This window comes from Lissotriton vulgaris, unplaced genomic scaffold (assembly GCF_964263255.1).
Source record: "Lissotriton vulgaris unplaced genomic scaffold, aLisVul1.2 SCAFFOLD_2860, whole genome shotgun sequence".
Lineage (NCBI taxonomy): Eukaryota > Metazoa > Chordata > Amphibia > Caudata > Salamandridae > Lissotriton > Lissotriton vulgaris.
The window spans coordinates 261,723-275,819 of NW_028245954.1; the positions used below are offsets into that span (position 1 = coordinate 261,723).

The window sequence follows — 14,097 nt, forward strand, 5'->3', positions numbered from 1 at the left end:
CATTAAGTTGCGGACACGTGGTTCATAAAAAAAGCGGAATAACCTCTACTTCGTGGGCTTTAGGGAGGGCATCGAGCGGACTGACACGGCGGCCTTCCTCCAGGACTGGCTGCGTACCACCTTCCCGCATGCACAGTTTTTGAACTGCTTTGTGATCGAAAGAGCTCATCGGGCACTGCTGGCGAAACCACCGGAGGGGGCGAGACCTCGGCCGATTATTGCACGCTTTCTGAACTACGCTGATAGAGACCTCATTCTCCGGGAAGCCAGGAAAGCGGGAGAATTGAACTTTGAAAATGTGCACATTATGATCTTCCCAGACTATAGTCAGGATGTTCAGAAGCTGAGGAGGTCGTATGACTCAGTCAAGGCGAAACTTCGAGACCTGCACATTTCATATATGCTGCTCTTCCCGGCTAAGCTAAAGGTGATGTTCAAGGGCAGATCACACTTCTTCAGCCGTCCGGAGGAGGCCTGGCAATGGCTGGAGGAGAGGCCCCTGCTTCGAGAGGCGGAGGAAGAAGGCCGCAGGATCCGCACGGAGCTCGCGGCAGCCAACTTTCGGAGGAACTCGTCGAAACCCCAGAGATCACAGATCCCGCGGATGAGGCGAGGCTCACAACCGTCACCCTATATGAACCCCCGTCTGCACGGTAGAGGAATGATGGACGGCGATGCACCCTCCGCTACTACTGACAATCATGGGGCCGGAACCAGGGGCCCTCCCCCCTGTGCTCCACGGACGAGGGAGAAATGGACAATGGGACCTTATCGGAGGTGGAAGAGGCAACAGATCGCTCAACGCATCCGCTGGAGGTGCTGATGCGAGAGATGGAGCAGGGAGCGTCTGGCACCACAGGGGAGCAAGACATTGATACTCAAGACTCACATTCGTGAAGAGGTTTGGGACCAACATCCGTGTCGGTAGTGGGCTGCTGCTGACACCATGTAAGTTACACATACTTTTCTTTTTTTCACTCCATATACTCAGCTAGGTATTTGAGGGGTGCTGCTGCGAGACATGTGTCCTGGTTTCACTCCAGACGCTGTAGGCCTTGGACCGCACCGCACTCACGGAGTTGGCAGCCCCTGTGGAACTCAAATTTGAACCCTGGGGTTTGTTTGATAGGTGATCTAGTGGGTGGGCGACAGACCTTTACCGCCTGAAAGTCCCAGTTGTTTATGGTTTCCTGGAGGGGCTGGATGGGGGGAGAAGGTGGGGTGGGGGGTGGAGGGGGGGGGGACAGTTGTTACAGTTTTTGTGGGGAGGGGCTCGAGTTGGGGGGTAGGGTGGTTGAATTGGTTTATTGCAGTCAGGCGGTCTGGTATTATGTGCAGTGCCTCTGCACCGGGGGTCCCCTGGCCTCAACGCCCGGATGACAAATACATTGTTGGCAGTGGCTATGGGTAATGGGAAAATACAGGTCCTGACATGGAATGTGAATGGTCTGGGCAACAAGGTAAAACGGGGTCTAGTGAGCAACTATCTAAAGAGAATAGGCCCTGACATTGTTTTCTTACAGGAGACTCACCTTAGGGGCACGGCCTGTGCATTCATAGCGAGGGGTAAATACAAAGTGCTGGGACATGCGGGATACACGACTGGCTCCAGGGGGGTGGCAATTCTTGTCAAGAAAACCTTCCCCTTTCATATCACCCGTACGTGGGGCGACCCGCTAGGAACATGTGTGGGAGTACAGGGGACTTGGCGTAGACGCACTTACACTCTTGTCTCAGTATATGCACCTCCGAAGCTGCAGGCAGCGACATTGAGGTAATTAGCGACCATTCTGCTAGACACTCCAGATTCCATTCAGGTAGTGGGGGGAGATTTTAATGATGTAATGGATAAGGGTCTGGTTAGGTCAGGGACGCTCAATACTCGAGGCCTGCGGACCCCCCTCACCCAAACAATGTCTGAATTAGGCTTGACAGATGCATGGCGACTACAACACCCAGACGCAGTCGCGTACTCCTTCTATTCTGCTGCACACAAGGTGTTCTCCCGGTTGGACTATGTATTCATGCACAGACAGGAACTAACAATGAATGACACAGCAGAATACCTGGTGAGGGGTCTCTCTGATCACTCGCCACTCCTAGTGTCGCTTGGCAGCTCAGGATATAGGGGGGAGGCCTCGTGGCGCCTTGCCGCCTGGGACCTCACGAATAAAACAGTGCTTAAAGGCATTAGAGCTGACACCCGGGTTTACCTGGCCGACAATGACGGTTCGGTGGAGTCAGCCGTGACCCTATGGGAAGCGCTGAAGCCGGTAATGAGGGACAACATCAATAGGCGACATGGGGAGGTGAGGAGGAAACAGCAGGAGGAGGTGGGGAATGTTGAGAGGGACATTTTGGAATTAGAGAAGGAGTACCTGCATACTAAACACACCACGGCACTAGATAAACTTTTAGATGCCCTGAGGCGGTACCGTGAGTTCGTTTCGGAGGAGGCAAGAACGCAAAACCTGGCAACACTCCATCGCCTATATGATGTGGGGGATAAGTCGGGCAAGTTATTGGCATGGCTCAGCCGTAAGAAGAGAATGGCGAGATGGGTAGATGGAGTCACGGATGACGAGGGTAGAATGATATGCTCAGACCCCCATATCGCAGACACATATGCAACTTACTATGAACGCTTCTATGCAGCCAGACCATTGGGCGCGTGCATCGACGCCCTTCTCTACCTGTCGCAGGTCACTCTTCCTGCGGTGGACGCTGAGGCCCTCCCGGCACTGGAGGCAGACATCTCACTGGAGGAGGTGAAAGCCGCCATAGCGAGTCTGAAACCGGGTAAGGTACCAGGGCCGAATGGTTTCCCCCCGGAGTTTTTTAAAGGTACGGTAGATATACTAGCCCCCCACATGAGAAACCTCTTTACTGAGGCTTGCCGAGAGGGAAGTCTGCCGGCTGACCTTGCCACTGCGATCATTGTCCCCATACATAAGGAGGGCAAACCGCGCGAGGATTGCGCCTCATACCGACCCATTTCCCTGTTAAATACAGAAGTGAAGGCCTCGCTACGGTTTTGGCGAGACGATTGAGGACAGTCATACCTGACCTGATTCATCTAGACCAGACAGGCTTCCTACCGGACCGCGCCACGAAATTCAACTTAAGGCGCACGCATAATTGGCTGCAGGAGGTGAGTGATAGGGAATCGCCACACTGGTTCCTCTCCTTAGATGCCGAAAAGGCCTTTGACTCGGTGCACTGGCCGTTTTTGGAGGCCGTGCTGCAAAAATTCGGCCTTGGTCCGAAATTCTGTACATGGGTAAGACTCCTGTATACCAATCCACGTGCCAAGGTGAGGGTCAATGGTAGGCTCTCTCGTGAAATTACTATCCAAAGAGGCACCCGACAGGGCTGCCCCCTGTCGCCACTGCTATTTACATTGACAATAGAAGTACTGGCGGCCAAAATTAGGCAAAACCACAGAATCTCGGGCTTCCGGGTCTCGGGTACGAACGACACACAGGAAAAACTATCCCTGTACGCAGACGACGTTCTGTTGTATATCACGGACCCGAAGACTACAGTGCCCGAGTTGTTCGGAGAGCTTGAGCGATATGGCAGCTACTCCGGTTATGCCATTAACTGGCACAAATCTGTCCTCTTTGTCCCTGGAGGAGATGCCCGTGGGGGACCGGCTGGTAGTCTCGGGGGAAGGCTTCCAATACCTAGGGGTGTACATTGCACTTGATGGGCAGCTGTTGTGCCGCAAAAACATAGAGAGAATACTTGTTAACTCAGCATCGGACATGGATCGCAGGCGACAGCTTCCCTTGACACTTCTAGGCAGGGCAGCGATGTATAAAATGATAATACTACCTAAATATCTCTACGCCCTACAGAATGAATACTATCAACTCCCAGACAGCGTACTACGCAAAGCTCATGCAGATCTTCGAGCCTTTATATGGTTGGACAGACAGCCAAGGGTGGCATTGACTACCCTTCAGCGCCATCAGTATAGCGGTGGAATCTCGCTCCCCAATCTTGAAGCCTACTACTGGGCGGAACATATCTCCCCTATAAATGACTGGTTGCATGCCCCGGCGGACCACCCCACAAATGTACTGGAAAGGGCCAAACTATCCCCACATGCTCTACTGACATACCTGTATGGACGGTCGGTGACGAAATCGCTGCTACCGGCCACGAACGTCACACTCCGAGCCTGGCGAATGGCCACTAGGCGTACAGGGTGGGACAAGCGGCCCACCAGAAAGACACTACTCTGGCACTGCAAATGACTCCCGGAGCTGTTTAAACTCACTGGTTTCAAGAGATGGGATGATATCAGAATATCTACGATAGGAGACGTGATTGCTAGAGGTGCGCTGAAACCCTTTACTACCCTACAGGCGGAATGTGGTCTGCATCGGTCACAATTCTATAAGTACACCAAGCTGCGGCATGCGTGGCGGGCACAGGCCCTGCCCTTAGAGGGCCTCCCTGAATATGCCCCGCTGGAAGGTAGGCTGCTACAGGAACAGATACCGAATAAGGCGGTGTCGCTTACATACAAGACACTCACCAACAACATGCTGGGGGATCTGGCGAACGTTAGAAGACACTGGGAGGCAGATGTGGGCACACTTGAGGATATCGACTGGGATACCGTTTTAATGCACCCCAGGGAGGTGGCTATCAAATCTCGGCTCCGCCTGATTCAGTATAATGTGTTACACAGAACATATAAAGACAGGGTGAGACTGTTTAAAATGGGGAAAACTTTGGATGCCAAATGCCTAAGATGTCAATGTGAGAGAGGGTATTTTTTTCCTATACTGTGGAAATGTGACAACATACAATCCTATTGGACCCTCATATTCACTGAACTTACAAATGTCTTGTCTGTGTCGCTTGAGCAGGAGCCGAAGTTGGCCATTCTGGGAATGACTAACGATGTTGATCTCCCACGCCATCTGTTGGTGTTCTTGACCTTGGCGCAGGTGGTAGCAAAACGGGATATTGCAAAATATTGGGGTGCGGGAGATGCCCCTACTGTGGAAGAGTGGAGGAGAGGCCTAGACTTATATATGGCAGCAGAGCAGGTGACTTATAAAGCGAGGGGGTGCCCGAATAAGTTTAGAAAAGTATGCTCGAAATGGAGACACTATCACGGACTAGACGGAGGACTGGGAGTGGGAGGCCCTTGAGCAATACTGCCAATGTGATACGGCTGAGAAGGGACCGGGGGGAATCCTGTGTGTCTACTTTTCTACTCCAGACACACTCTGATGACTACATGTTCTTCTATTATATGTCTACCGGGAGGGGGGGATTGGGGACTGGAGGAGTTCTATGGTGCCACTGCTATGACTGCACAGTTAAGTTTTGAACAAGAGTTGATGTGACGATTTTTTTCATGTACACTATGATGTTTGTTCTGGGGAAGGGGGGGGGGGAACAGAAAATGCAGTTGCCAGGATGGTTCACAAGAGTGCCTCCTTTACTATGTCGTTGACAGGTAGAAAGAACACCACTGGTGTTGTTGGATTACTGTTACTGCACGCTTCAGAGAAGGTCGGAGGGCTCTATATGCTATATTTTGGAAGTGTACCATTGATTATTTGAAAACTTGTATGTTATTGTGGACTTATTTCCATCTGAGCATCTGCAGTAAAAAAAAATTAAAAAAAATAATAATAATTACACACACGAACTAATACAGTTATATTTTGGTTTTATTTATTTTGGTATGGTGCGTAGTTCAAGCACATATTACATTAAGATTGTCTTCCAGAACAGTGGCAGCACAATGTGAAATGCAGCAGTTTGATCCATAGAATAGGAAATAATAAATTTGCCAGCTGCAGCGGAGTAATGAAGACACATAAAAGGCAAATGATAAAATAGTACACACTCTTAGGGCACTTTCAGGTGTCGGATTCGATATTCCTACAACAATTCAACTGCAAGAATAATGTGCTGTGTCATCGGACTCCATCTTCCCAACTATCGCACTGTGAGCATGTGTCTCATGCCTTGGACCCATCGGGCATCATTGGAACTGAGGGAGGAATGGAGGACGGGGGAGTGGGAGGACGAGGTCAGAGCTAATGCCACAAGGGGAGGGGTAGAGCATGTGGATCATGCTGTGGGGGGTCCATAGGGGTGACAGGCTGAGTGAAGCTGTTCCAGGTTATTTGAGTAGGATTTGTCACTGACTTTAAATAAGTTTGGAGGGGCTGCCAAATATCCTTAGGCCCAGAGGATGGGGCCTGAAGTGTGGCAGAATGCTAACTTGTGGTATCACAATAGACCAGGCTTGCAAGCTGGCTTTAAATGGTGGGTTGGGTGCCTTTCACCCCAATGAAGGGCAATGTCCGATCTAGCAAGCAGGAGGGTAATTGCCGTATACCCACGGATGCCTTTTGGAAGGTCTTGTACATAACCCAGATGGGCCATAAGTGGAGCCAGGTCGATATCCTTCTCTACCATTTGAGCCAGGCAGGAAAAGATCTCTGTCCAGTGGCGTGAAATATATGCCTACAAGTCCAAGTCATGTGTAAAAAGTTTGCTTTCATGTCATGGCATTTGGGACACTCCGGGATCTTGTGAGGTCATATCTGTGAAGGTTGACAGGAGTAACCTAAGCATAGCGTAGGAATTTATAATGGATACGTTTATAATGATGGCTAGGGGAGACCTAACTTGTCTGTAGACAGCAGGTGGACCATATTTTGTCCATCAAGGAACAGCCTAAGTCACTTTCCCAATGGATGCAAAGTTTTTCATTGTGTGATCAAGGTGTTGCTAGCGGGACCATAGTTCAATCAGATCACCTGTTCCCTATCATGGTGTAAAGGAACGCTGAGGTACTTTCCAGAGCCGTCACACCAGTTTGGGGAAAAGTCACATTGGAACAGGGAGGTGGCATCAGTCAGTGGGAAGAGCTCGGATTTCGACCAGTTGATCATGAGCCTAGAATTGCTCCCAAAGCGCACCACCTCCTGAAGGATGGGTGCCAGGTTCTCTCCCGGGTGGTGGATAAACAGTAGGGTTGAGCGACAAATTCTGCTCTGCAAGCGGAGTTTTGCCTACTCCATGCAGAGCATGAAGTTCTGCCAAACTCTGAAGTGGAGGGGAGTTTTTTCTCTCGAGCGTTTGTGAGAAAAAACATGCGCTGGACTGCCTCTCGTGACATTTCTCAACACCAGCAGTCATGTCAGGTCACGACCGCTCATGTTGGGAAATCTGCCGCTCGCGTTGAGGAAGCTGTTGCTCAAGTAGAATGTCTACTCAAGTGGTAGAAAGCTGCAGCATCCTCTGGCATGAAGCATAGTGCCATTAAGCTGCTTTTACAGTGCGAGACAAACTACTGGCACTAAAAATCAGTGTAAGCAGCATGACTTACCAGACTCATAGCAGTCCGACCAATGAGGCAGCAAACTACCGTACCCAGCATCACCCGCAGCAGTGGGCTGCCCACGATCTTGCTTTCGTGCCAGGAGGCGCACAAAAGGGCTGCTGCACTTCCGCGGCGGGGGATAGCAGTCCGACCAGGGAGGCAACAACTGCGCCCAGCATCACTGTGGCAGGGGGCCACCCATGATCTTGCTTTCATGCCAGGAGGCGCACGAAAGGGCTGCCGCACTCCCGCAGTGCGGGATAGCCCAGCCAGAGAGGCAGCAAACTACGGCGCCCAGCATCACCAGTGGCAGGGGGCCGCCCATGATCTTGCTTTCAAGCCAGGAGGCGCACAAGAGGGCCACCGCACCCACACAGCACGGGAAAGCAGTATGACCAGGGATGCAGCAAACTACCACGCTCAGCATCACCCACGGCTGAAGGCCGCCCACGATCTTGCTTTTGTACCATGAGGTGCACAAAAGGGCTGGCGCATTCCCGCAGCGTGGGATAGCAGTCTGACCAGGGAGGCAGCAAACTACCACGCCCAGCATCACCTGTGGCAGGGGACCGCCGACGATCTTGCTTTCGTGCCAGGAGGCGCACAAAAGGGCTACTGCACTCCCGAAGTGGCCTTGGCCAGACCACTTGGCCATTTTATTACGAATCCCGCAAATTATACTTTGGATGTCTAGAAATTGGACAGAAATCAGCCAAAAAACCAAGGTACTTTTAATCACCCCATTAACTCTGATATTTCAAGTATTTTATTGTGACTTCATACAGGTACAGGGGGTTTTAGTGATTTAGTGTCCGTAATGGGCAAAAGGAAAGCACCTGCTTTACAGAGGGGGCCTCGGGGGCTTGCATGACTTGCAAAATTGATTCTTTCTTGACTAAAGCTGCACCAATTACACAGGAGATAGCTCTGACTGAGCAGAGGTTATCAAAGAGGCTAAAAAATGTCTCCTGACCCACGCCTTTAGGGAGGGGGGGGGAACAAAGCAAATCAGCAGCTGTTATGGGTCTTTTAGAATGCTCATCAGTCGCAATTGCTTCTGCACCTCCAAGTCAAATACTCACCCCTGATGAGCTTAATATGTCCTCTAATATTTTAGTTGATAAAACACCAGACAGAAACGAAGTGGCCTCAGACTTACCACCGCCCAAAAGAAAACAAACTGTTTGTAATAAGTCTTCGAGGAAATCCCCACGGTTACAAACATGGACACAACCGCCCTTACAAACTGGTCTGAACCAAGAGCAGCTATTGGACTCTTGATTTACAGAGTTTGAGTCAATGACAAAGGATCTTTTAGTGCCAATAATGCTAAAAGTAGAAAAGGTTGAGAAATGAGTCCACAATTTGATTACTAATTTTAATAAGGGTGCTTCAACACCTATGTCAAAACCAATGAAGGTAGGGGCGGCAGCCCTATCCCAGAATAAGAATCATATTCAACTTCACCCACCCGGCCCATGTTTTAATGTTCTAGGGATTGAAGGAATACCTTGTGGCTTTAGTCAGCCAAACAAAAGCAAGGTAGCAGGTCCTGTTGTCCAGAATCCTGAGGTAATCCAGCCGAGTAGACCACCTGAACCTGATCCTGAGAGGGCCCTTTTACCTACACTATCCAACCAAATCACTGCATACTTAAAATAGCGAACCAAAGAATCCTTGATTTTCCCCAATCATCTGCCCCGTTAGTAGCAGTTTTACTGGAGGTCCCCTCTCTCTCAAGAAACTAGGGAATCCACCCAGGATCGAATACATAAAGTGACTCATTGGTATACTAAAAATGTTATAAATGGCCAGAGCATATCATCTGACATTATTATGGCCAGAAAGGTGGGGTCGTTAGGTCATCAAACAAAAAAGATTGGTGTAGGAGACTGCATAGTTGTCAACTTCCAGGACTCAGAGAATACCACAATGTTAAAAGGCAGTATATACCAGGCAAGTTCAAACTCCTTAATTAGAGTAGTCTCGCTACACCATTTCTAACCCCCAAGCCGGCGCAGATGCCCTTTCTTCCCAGCCCTGGCTCTAGACTATCAATAGATGGTAGTCAGTCCTTTTTTGGGAAACAGGCCACTGCCTATTCAGGTGTAAGTGTCAGCTCCCCCTCTGTCTTCCTTACCAGAAAGATCTATCAGAATGCAAATGAATACAGATTATTTCTCTGTCACACCCACCATTCCTGTGTTTGTGGCTGTCTACAGGAAATGAACAAAGTGTAGCTAACACCCACCCTTGACGTATATTGGAGACAGGCTGCAAGGCACACAGAGCAGTAAGAGCTGAGAAATGTCCAATTTCTAAAAGTGGCATTTCTAAAACAGTAATCTTAAATCCAACTTTACCAGTAAAGGTGATTTATCTTTACTATTCCAAAGATAAGAAACATAATGCAACTACTCCTTTCTAATAAGGAATTACAGCTTAAAAGTGTATTAAGGATGTCCCAATGCTAGCCTATGAGAGGAGTGGGCCTCACAGTGGTGAAAAAAAAATGTGGGTGTTTGTCACTATCAGGACATGTAAAACATAAAAGTACATGTCCTACCTTTTAATTGCACACAATTCTTCCCTTAGAGCTACCTAGGGCCTATTTTAGGGCTGACTTATGTGTGATATAAGGTGAGTTTAAGACTTGGCAAGTAGTTTTAAATGCCATGTCAAAGTGACAGTCAACTGAACACACAGTCCCTGAAATGGCAGGCCTGAGACAGGTTTGAAAGGCTACTTGTGTGGGTGGCACAATCATTGCTGCAAGCCCACTAGTTGGATTTAGATTACAGGTCCTGGGTATATTGTATACCACTTTACAAGGGACTCATAGGCAAACTGAATATGCGAATTGGGTATACACCAATGTCACCATGTTTTGGGGAGAAGCACATGCACTTTAGCACTGGTCAGCAGCAGTAAATTGTTCAGGGTCCTAAGGCCAACAAAAAGATACAGCAAAAAGAGGTGGCAAGGAGGCAAAAGGTTTAGAGAAGACCACCCTAAGGAGGACATGTCTAACAGTGGTAATGTATACTTTAGAGTACTACAGTGTACTATGTGGAGGGTACTGAGTTACCAACATAAGTCATATTTGGATGTGATGGACATAAGTTAGGAAGTGAGGGTCTTATTCACAAACTGCACTAAGTAGTTGTTGGACTTGACCCTTTTTGCAGGGTTATCCCCAAACTTTTTGCTTCTTCCTCCTATTGTTTCCTGACCTGTTGTTATTGGTTTTAGTTCTCACTAGCACCTGAATAGGCCCAGTCTGCATTTAGAGCCGTGGGAGGAGATTTCCCTTGCACCTGAATAGGGCCTATCTACCTTACACAATGCTGTCTCCATCTCCTGCCGTGCAGCTGCACCAGAGAGGACAGAACTGGTTTGGACTGGGTTCAGAGACCCTTGCACCAAGAGAACAAAGACATTCTGGGTATACGTATTGGACCTAAAACCCCTAAGATTTAGACTGCTTCTGAAATCAAGAGGAACCTTTGTCGAGGAGAAGAGCTGGAGAAACTGAGGAGAAGTACTGCCCTTTCTGTGTGTCTAGGGTTGGCCTGCAGTTGCTGTTTTTTGCCAAGGAATGGAGAAGGATTTTGCTGTGTGCTGTGTCCCCCTGCTTGAGGAAAGTCTCCAAGGGCTTGAGGGTTGCCTTCTGTTTTGAATGCTCAGGAACCCAAAGACTTCACCCCCATCTCCACTAGACTTCCTTGCTGGGAGTTCTGACCTGCCAAGAGGTGCCTGTGACTGTCTTGGGCCTCTGGGGGTTGTTTCTGCTGTTGGGAGCTGGAAAAGCAATGCAACAACAAGTAACCAGGTGCATCGCTCATCTTGCAACAGTTTTTCCAATGCAATGCTGTGGTGTGAGAAGAATCTCCCCACATTGCTGCTCCGCTGCTGAAACCGACGCAGCGCCATTCACCCCGGCAAGAATCGACGCATCGAGTGATCGCAGCTAAAAAGGTTGACACAGCGCTGCTCGCCGCCGCCGCATCATTTGCCAACACATCCCGGATTTCCACACATCGTACCTGTGCGCAAGTTTTCGCCGCGCATCACTCACAGATCTGAGTCGTCTCAGAATCAACGCATCACTTCCCCCTACAGACCTGACCTGACACATCGCTCCCCTATGTACAGCGGAACTGTTGCATCGTATCCACGAAGGTCTCAGGAACTACGCTTCTCTTTGTTTTTCGATGCTTCTCATCACTGCTGCTGTTTGGCTTGGTAAATTTTGAGGCAAGAAATCATGCATCCATAGTTTTCTATGGACTCACTTGCTAAAACCTTTTGAAAGTCATTTTTCTTAATACTTGTATGTTGGATTTTTGTCATTTTGGTTTTGCTAAGTTAGATAAAGCTACTTTATTTTTCTAAAGTGGTGTGGTGTCCATTTGTGGTGTTATCACTGTGTTACTGTGAGTGTTGGTACAAATACTTTACACATTGCCTTTGGGATAAGCCTGTCTGATCGTACCAAGCTACCAAGGGGGTGAGCATGGGTTATCTAAAGTGTGTATCCCTCTTACCCTGACTAGAAGCAAGGGTCCCGATTTGGACAAAAGGTACCTACCTCTGCAAACTAGAGACCCCCATTTCTAACAGTAGTTCGTTTTGTAGTACTATATTATTACTGCAAAACATACTACAAAGTGTATTTGTGTAATAACTTACACTTTTGTAGTAACATATACTTTTGTAGTAGGTCCCCATCTCCATTATTTTCAATGGGAAGATGCTGCAGTACCAGTTGTTGGCCATGTGTAGTGATGCACTTACTACACAAGTGTAAGATACTACAAAAGTCCACTTTGTGAATACCCAAAAGTAGTAAATGTACTCAAAAGTGTAAGTTAACTTTTGAATCAGGCCATATGTCTCAATATGTTCTGTTGTATGATGCTGTGTGTGGTGTGCCCTGGTGGCTGCTTAGCACCAGTGGTATCACCCAACGCCTGGAATGAAAAGGCAGGGAATACATGAAACACATATTCTTGTACAATTTATTCACATTACATCCTGGGCTACTATGGGACCATTCTCTTTGTGGGGAATTGAGGTACAATCCAATTGAGAAAGGAATTATAGAAAAAAAAGGTTTTCAGTTTCATTGTGGACTGCTGAAGGATGGAACTGTGTGAGAGCTCGGGGACTATGTTCCAAAGGTTAGGAGCATAAACAAAGAAGACTTCTCTAGTCATCTTTCATTTAAGGGTCCTTCTAGATTTCGAGTCGGCCCCTCTCTTGTGTGCAGTTAGCCAATGGCAGTCCCACGTTACATTGTATACAAGCAATCTACAAAATGAACAGCACTTAAATTGTCTTCATCACAGGCGTATGATGCAGAATGTCGAATATATAAATAATATTAAACAATAAAGTGCTTTTATAGTGCTTCACAAAATGCTAGGCACTTTTAATAACAAGTATTACTGTTGCCACATTTATTGGCAGTGAATTACCCGAGTTTGGAAAGATGGCAGAATTCAAATATGATATCTGCATGTAACTAAATAATATGCAAATTCGTTTCCACACAGGCAGCATCACATTCACTTTTTAGAAACTAATGATTGTATTGTGGCGTGTTTGAGGCTTGACAAACACAAGACTGACAGCTAATGGCAATTTTATTTTCCCAGGAGACTCCTTGGGTGGTCACAGAAACACGCCCTTTTCAACGATAGACAGCGACAACGACCGGTCCGACGCCAACTGCGCCTCACAGTACAAGGGAGCCTGGTGGTACACTTCCTGTCACAACTCCAACCTGAATGGGAAGTACCACAGGGGAAACCACACCTCGTACGCCGATGGAATCAACTGGGCCGCTGGGAAGGGGCACCATTACTCCTATAAATATGTAGATATGAAGATTAGGCCTTTGTAAAAGGCGAGGAGAGAGAGGGCAGCCTACAACCCACCTGCTACCAGGAAAATGCCGGTCCTTGTAAGTGGTCAACACAGGCTGCTTACATAGGTAAAAAGGAGCTATCTCTTCCATTTTCTGCTGCCATTTCCTCACCCACTTTTTGTTTTACCCATCACAGGGCTTTTATTTTCAGATAACACAAAAATGCACATCTCTGCTACCCACTGAGGATAAACTGTCAGTGGTGGCTCCTCTTTTATGGCTCAGCAAGTATACCTCCTCTTTCTCTCTTTAATAAAACTAAGAGGGAAATGTACTCAATCTTGATACAATGCAGCGCAGCGACAAAAGTAGCTGAGATATGCTGCTTTGAGTCAAAGAGGGGTTAAAACAGCACCATATCCTCTATCTGCTACTTTCTCTGTCCTTGCGCTGGCACATTTTGGTTGCCTTTTGCCAACACAATGGTAAGGGGCGACCACTCCGTCCCCCCAAACGTATGGTGGAGTACCCCGATCCCCCCGGGAAGCCATTTTTGGGCGGGAGGCGAGTCTCGGCTGGTATGCCCGTAGCGGCGTAGCCAGGGCGCGCCTTTTTCCCGCCCAAGAGGGGGTTGTCCTAGACACCAACACCGATAGCCACGCCCTAGAGGCGGATCGGAGGTGGGTACACGCCCGCCCGAAGAAGGATAAAAGGAGCGACAAGCCAAGGAAGTATCCTCTTGTTCCTGTGCTCTGAAGCTGCACCTCCCCGTTGCACGTGAGCTCGAGACGGAACGAAGAGCCATTTTTGAGAATTAATCGTGTGTTTTCTTCTTTCAGTGAGTTCGAGGCTTTCTGTT

The 14,097-nt window shown here is 48.4% G+C and overlaps 1 protein-coding gene across 1 annotated transcript in view; it reads left to right on the forward strand.

Moving 5' to 3' along the window:
- Positions 1–13,719, forward strand: part of LOC147666207 (uncharacterized) — a 152,210-nt gene extending 138,491 nt beyond the window's left edge. The window contains exon 7 of the mRNA XM_086949213.1: positions 13,027–13,719. Within this exon, the coding sequence (XP_086805339.1) occupies positions 13,027–13,274 (248 nt within the window). The 3' untranslated portion in view covers positions 13,275–13,719. The remainder of the gene's footprint in view (positions 1–13,026) is intronic.
- Positions 13,720–14,097: the final 378 nt, after the last annotated feature.